Source organism: Lucilia sericata, unplaced genomic scaffold (genome assembly GCF_015586225.1).
Source record: "Lucilia sericata isolate MDLA Ls3-8-SP2 unplaced genomic scaffold, ASM1558622v1 Contig000803F_arrow, whole genome shotgun sequence".
Lineage (NCBI taxonomy): Eukaryota > Metazoa > Arthropoda > Insecta > Diptera > Calliphoridae > Lucilia > Lucilia sericata.
Window position 1 is genome coordinate 197,937 of NW_023994795.1, and position 7,200 is coordinate 205,136.

A 7,200-nucleotide genomic window follows, 5' to 3' on the forward strand; every position below is an offset into this window, starting at 1 on the left:
CTTTAACTATTTTTAAAAAATGAAAAATTATTTTAAAAAAATCGAGCCATATTTTAGAAAATTCACCAATTTTACCAAAAAGAGAAACATTATTTTAAAAAATCAAGCGTCATAACAAATCCTAGCAATATCACCAAAAAGTGAAAAATTATTTTAAAAAAATTGAGCGATTTTTTTTTAATTTTTAAAATAACCTAATACTAAATAAAAGACATACATTTCTAACTAATTTTATAGAAATAATAAATAATAAATAAACTAAATATTTTCACTTACATACGACAAAAATGTTTAAACTTGCATAACTTTTGCATTTCATGGATTATAGCTCTCAAACATATGTATATCATAGGAAATGTCAAAATATTGTCTACAAAATTTCATGTGAGATGAGGTATTTTTATATCTATATATTTTTTTGTTAAAAAAGTCAAAATTAAAAAAAAAAAAAAATTTGACCCTGGCTCTCAATGGGTTAATGATACATATTATACATCAATGGAAAGCTATTTCAAAGGCATTTCCAATGATACCCATATCGAACATATTGGTAATGTTGATGTTTGCTTAAATATGATTAAAATTTAAATTTTCTAAAAATATTAATTTTCAAACTAACATAACTCTTGCATTTCATGGGTTATAGCTTTCAAACATATATCATAGGAAAGCCCCAAACGTTGTCTACAAAATTTCATGTGAGATGAGGTACCGTTATGTCGATAAATTTATGAGATAACGGCACATCTGTAAAAAAAATTCAAAAGAAAAAACATAAAATTTGACTCTGGCTCTCAATGGGTTAATGATATATATCATTTTATACATCAATGGAAAGTTCTTTCAAAGACCTTTCCAATGATACCCATATCGACCATATCGGTTAATTAGTAATCAAGAATTATCCAATTATATATCAAAACTTTGGAGGTCCATAACTCCCGGCCCCTAAGAGGGTGCAGATTTTTTTTTTTCATCTCTGTAGTCAGAAGAAAAAAGACTACCAGGTATTGAAAAAATCTCTTAAAATCAGCTGAATTAGAACGCTTGATGAATTCCTTAAATATATACAACCAATAATATAATATTGTAAAAGCACTTGCAGTTTTTAGCGATTTAATATTTAAATAGCATTGACCACATTAAAATAAAAGTAAACAAGCAGCTGTGCTGACTTTTATTAAAAAAAATTGTGCACAGTTAAATTAAATTAAATAAAAACAAAAAAGAAATACATACTTAAATAAATTTCAAAGGCATTAAAATTTACTTTATGTTGAATTAAAAATCATAGAATATGCAAAATTTTGCAGACATGGATGTTAAAGAACCAGTAGCCAAAAAAGCCCGTACAAAACCAAAATCTTTTAAAGATTGGGAAGAAAATTATATTTTTAAATTAATTTCATTGGTAGAGGCTGAGCCCTGTTTGTGGAACGCCTCAATGGATGGATACCACAATAAAGCCATTCGCGACATTGGCTGGCTAAATATTGCCGATAACTTTGAACCCGCATATTCGGTAGTGGATGTAACCACCAAATGGACAAATTTGCGAATTCAATATAGGGGGTATGCCGCCCGTTCTAAAACAAAGTCAGGACAGGGCACAATGGAAATGCCTAAATGGAAATATTTTAATGCTATGGCTTTCGTAGGCCGAGCCGAGGATCACCAAACACAACCAACAATTTCCAATTTAAATATTGCCCATGGTACCGATAATAATAGTAAGTGTATATTTTAAAAAAATATGTACCTCAATAACAAAAAACTTGTAACTTATATCCAGTTGATAGCGACACCCCCACTACGTCAACACCACCATTATCTACCCCAACAATTACCCGTCGCACACAACCCTCAAATCAACAATCGGCAGCAACACAAATTGCAGAAACAATGCGTGATGCGGTTAATGTAATGAAAGAGCGTAAAGAAAATGCATCAGACCCAAATACGTCTTTCGCTAATTACATTCTAAGCGAGTTAAAAACTTTAAATAGCACAGAAGCTGCGACTGTGAGAAAAAAGGTTACTCTTTTCTTTATTCAATGCCTGGATGAGGAAAAAAATAGTAATAGTAAAAATTAAATAATGTATTATAGTTAATGTTTATATTTCGTTTATTTTTGTTATTAAATTTACATATTTTTGTTATTGTATTTATATGAAACAAACATTGTTGTTATTATATTATAAACTTAAAAATTGTTTATGATTCTTTAATATAATCCATTCTAGTATGTCCTATTGATTTATATATATATATATATAGTCTATAGTCTAGACCATTGACTAGTCTATAGTCTAGACTATTGACTAGCCTACAGTCTACACTATTGACTAGACTACAGTCTACACTATTGACTAGACTATTGACTAGTCTATAGTCTACACTATAGACTAGTCTATAGTCTAGACTATTGACTATCTATATATATAAAAATGAAAGTGTGTTTGTATGTATGTAAGTTTGTTTGTTTGTTTGTGCTTTATAGACTGCTAAACGGCTGGACCGATTTTCCTGAAATTTTCACAGTTTCTTCCTGTATGTCTGGAAGGAACTATAGGCTACTTTTTATGTTGAAATTTCATGTGGGCGACGTGCCACGCCCATATTAAGAAAATATTAAATTAGTATATCTGAGATAATATAATAGTTAGAGTCTTCAAATTTTGTCGGAGCAACTTTAGTATCAATATAATTATTTAAGACAAAAAGTGGGCGGATTAGCATTAGGGGGCGTGGCACCTCCCATATAAATTTAATACAAAAATTCGTTTATCTTGGAAACTATTATAGTTAGAATATTAAAAATTTGCACGAGTAACTTTAACATCCATGTAAACATTTTGGGAAATAAATTGGCGGACTACCCATGAGGGGATCAGCACCTCCCATATTAATAAAATACAAAAATTGGTTTATCTGGGAAACTAATAGAACTAAATTCTTCAAATTTTGCACTAAGAACTTAAGTATTCATCTGAACATTTTGGAGAAAAAAGAGCGGACTTTCGTCATGGGGGGCTTGGAGGCCCCATATAAATTAAATAGGAAAATTATTATATCTGAGAAACTATTAGAGCTAGAATCTTCAAATTTTAATTGAAGAACTTTTACATTCATGTGAACATTCAGAGAATAACGGGCGGACTTTCAATGGGGGCTTGGCACCTCACATATGAATTAAATACAAAATTTCGCTTATCTGGGAAACTAATAGAACAAGATTCTTCAAATATTGCAAGAAGAACTTTATTATACATATGAACATTTTGGAGAAAAAAAGGGCGGACTTTCATCTGGGGGCTGTGAGTTCCCATGTGAATTAAATAGAAAAATTCGTATATCTGAGAAACTATTAGAGCTAGAATCTTCAAATTCTACATGAAGATCTTTGACATTAATGTGAACATTTAGAGAATAACGGGCGGACTTTCAATGGGGTCTTGGCACCTCCTATATGAATTAAATAAAAAATTTCGTATATCTGGGAAAATATTAGATTTTTTTTAATTTGTCATCGATTACATCAAAATCTTAATTTACGTTCGGAACAAATGTATCTCTGGAAAACATTACAGTTAGAATCTTCAAAATTATTAAGAAGATTTTTTATTTACATATATTGCTTTTAGGGTAGCAAAGCACACTGGGTATAGCTAGTAGTCTATAATCTAGGCAATTGACTAGTCTAGTCTATAGTCTAGACTATTGATTAGCCTACAGTCTACACTATTGACTAGCCTACAGTCTACACTATTGACTAGTCTATAGTCTAGACTATTGTCTAGTCTATAGTCTAGACTATTGACTATAGTCTATAATCTAGGCAATTGACTAGTCTATAGACTAGATTATTGACAAGTCTATAGATTTGTATTGATATAGTCGAGACTATTGTCTAGTCTAGTTTATAAACTAAACTATAGACTAGACTATATTGTAGACTATAGACTGGACTATAGCCTAGACTATAAGCTAGAATAGTCTGTAGGCTGGACTATAGAATATACTAGTTTATAATGTAGTCTATAGTCTAGACTTTAGACTTGGTTATAGGCTAGACTGGACTGAATCATAGTTTTAATATTATTATTTATTTGATTTTTTCTGTAAACTATTTACAAGTAGAAATTTATAACCGATTTAGAAATTTAAATTAAGAAAATCATATTTTTTTTTATAAATTTTCTTTATTATCGTGGTAATATTAATAACTGAATTAGCTATATAAAAAACCAACAGTCTTTCTGTAGAATTTTTATATATGTTTATATTGAAACGGAACTTCTCCCTCTTCAATAAAATATTGGGAGAATTCTTCTCGAATTACTGAGGTTTCTTGATTAACATATGAGCGGTGTGGTCGGAGGTTTGGTAAATTTTGGTCGATGTCATTCCGCCATTCACCAGGGATTAGAGTGCCATCCTCGGAATAGTGGTCAACCAATTTCGGATTGAAATATACGGTTTTTTTTTGGGTCATCAAAAAATTGTGCAGAGCACAGCAAGCACAAGTTATTGTGCGTACTTTCGTGGGTTCAAGCATTATTGCGCTTCGTAATATTCTAAAACGAGCAGATAGAATTCCGAAAGCATTTTCTATAACCCTTCTCGCTCTTGACAATCTATAATTATAAATTCTTTGTGTTGCCGTTAATGTTCGCAAGCTATAGGGTTTTAACAAGTGTGGTGAGATAGCGAATGCATCATCAGCAACAAGCACATATGGTACCGGAATATTTCTAGATGGAAGTGGTTCAGAAGGTGGCAAATTAAGTTTATTATTGGTCATAGCTTCATTGAAGGAACTTTTGCGAAAAACGCCACCATCTGATATCCGACCATTTGATCCAACATCAATATACAGGAATTTATAAGATGCATCCGAAATCCCCATTAGGACTATGCTATGTGTGCCTTTACAAAATAGCGGATAGGAATTTAAATAAGTCATATTTTATTGTTTAGGAATTCATTTTACCTTTATAATTGTAATAAATACTTCCTGAATGTGCTGGTGCTTTCATAACCACGTGCTTTCCGTCTAAAGCTCCTATGCAATTGGGAAAATTCCACTTATGCAAAAACTCCTCAGATATAGCTTTCCATTCTTCGATGGTTGATGGTGTCTATATTTGATAATTAAAGAAATTAGTGTATTCCAAATAACCGTCAGTTAATGGTACCTTTAAATATTCCGGCTGAAGTACATTGTAAATTGCATTACAAACTCCTGGAACTATAACCGAGATTGTATTAAACGGTATCCGAAATACAAACTGGAGAGATCTAAAACTCTCACCTGTTGCCAAGTAACGAAGAGTAACCGCTAAACGTTCGGTGGCAGAAATGGGTTCCCGGAATCTTGTAGTCTGCTTCGTTATTAGAGGCTTAACTAGATTTAACTAAGGAAGCTATTAAAAGGTAATTAGGAATTTATATTACAACATAGAAACTTGCCAAATAATCAAAATCTTTTGCCTTCATTCTTAAAAAGTTGTGATACAGTGTTGGAGTTTCCAAGCGAAGCTCTTTCAACAACTTTGCGCAACACCCTTCCTCTTTTCGCCTTCGCACCCACTCACGAACCCATACTCTTTCTTGTTTTTCTTTTTCCCTTCCAAAAGAATTACTGATACAACACCACAGCATAAAAGAAGAAAAGTATCTTCATTATTCATTTCAAACAAATAAATTTCTGTTTGTTTACTATTTCACTAAACAATTATTTCACACAAATATTTTGTTCAATCTGAACGGGCGGCAAACAAGTTTTTTCTGTTTATATTTTAGCTATTTGACAGCTGTTTCATGAAACAAAAAACGGCAAATATTTTGTCACAATGTGAACATAAAACCAACTCTGTTTTTATTTCATATGTTTTACAACAAACAAGTGAAAAAATATTTTATGCAAATATTTCATAGGTGTGAACGTACCTTTACACACAAAAATACCTTAAAAATACCATCATCTCACTCACATGTGCTTGGTGGATGGATGGATGGTTGGTGGCTAGTGGTGGAAGGTTTTGTTGTTGCTGTTAGTGCACCTTATCAATTTACCTTGATGATCAAGATGGCGTTGTTGATCATGACGATGATGACAATCTCTGATATTGCGCCAACATTTCCTGATATTTTGTTGTCATTACTTTGCATTTCTTAATATCATTTGATTTTTTCTTACTTAGTAACTTAGACTAATTTAGTTTCTATTACTTTGTATAAATGACTAAAAGTCAGATGTTTACTTTTACACCATTTCTAAATCAACTATGTCATTCATAGCTTGGAAAGGATTTTATAACGATTAATCCTTTTAATAGATTTATATACCCTACAACACTAGGAGGGTATTATGCACTTACGCAGATGTTTGTAACACCCTAAAATATTGGACCTATACCTACCATAAAATAAACCAATCGGCTTAGAGCCATTTAAATCCTTTCGTCCGTCGGTCCTTCTTTCATCTTTTAGAACTTAATACAAATCACAATTTTGAAGATAAATTTGGTACACATAATATTTTTGGCCCAACAATGAACCCAATTGATTTCAGCTTATAATTATGTGCGATGCCATGTCCGCTCTTGATAATTAACCTATTTCCGCTCTTGATAATTAACCTATTTCCTTTCATTGTTAGTACGGTAATTTTTCAAAGTTGTTTGTACAATAATTGAGTATTGTAGCTCAAATTATTTCCCCGATACACGAATTATTGTATATAATTTATATCGGAGGTACCATGTCCCCTACTTCTAGTCCGTCCATATTTGTCTTAAATATTAATATTGATACCGAAGTGGCTCCAAGATCTGTAAATGTAATATAATAGATAGATAGATAGATAGATAGATAGATAGATAGATAGATAGATAGATAATAGATAGATAGATAGATAGATAGATAGATGATAGATAGATAGATAGATAGATATAGATAGATAGATAGATATAGATAGATAGATAGATAGATAGATATAGATCGATAGATAGATAGATCGATAGATAGCTCGATCGCTCGATCTCTCGCTAGCTCGCTCGCTCGCTCGCTCGCTCGCTCGCTCGCTCGCTCGCTCGCTCGCTCGCTCGCTCTCGCTCGCTCGCTCGCTCGCTCGCTAGCTCGCTCGCTCGCTCCTCGCTCGCTCGCTCGCTCGCTAGCTCGCTCGCTCGCTCGCT

The 7,200-nt window shown here is 32.3% G+C and overlaps 2 protein-coding genes across 3 annotated transcripts; one reads left to right on the top strand and one right to left on the bottom strand.

The window, feature by feature from the left end:
- The first annotated feature begins 1,093 nt into the window (after positions 1 to 1,093).
- Positions 1,094 to 2,165, top strand: LOC119608185. The gene is made up of 2 exons (XM_037962502.1): positions 1,094 to 1,730; positions 1,793 to 2,165. Exons 1-2 carry the CDS (start codon positions 1,298 to 1,300, stop codon positions 2,092 to 2,094), a joined length of 735 nt encoding a protein of 244 aa, XP_037818430.1. The 5' UTR covers positions 1,094 to 1,297; the 3' UTR covers positions 2,095 to 2,165.
- Positions 2,166 to 4,001: 1,836 nt separating this feature from the next.
- LOC119608184 lies at positions 4,002 to 5,622 on the bottom strand. 2 transcript variants are annotated; one of them, XM_037962501.1, is made up of 5 exons: positions 5,474 to 5,622; positions 5,316 to 5,418; positions 5,200 to 5,252; positions 4,995 to 5,142; positions 4,002 to 4,930 (listed from the first exon to the last, which is right to left on the bottom strand). In XM_037962501.1, the coding sequence occupies exons 1-5, from the start codon at positions 5,498 to 5,500 to the stop codon at positions 4,272 to 4,274; spliced, it is 990 nt and encodes a 329-aa protein (XP_037818429.1). In that variant the 5' UTR covers positions 5,501 to 5,622; the 3' UTR covers positions 4,002 to 4,271. The 2 variants fall into 2 exon arrangements, with proteins under 2 accessions (XP_037818429.1, XP_037818428.1); XM_037962500.1 differs by having other exon boundaries at positions 4,006 to 4,930; positions 5,200 to 5,418.
- Between the last annotated feature and the right edge of the window lie 1,578 nt (positions 5,623 to 7,200).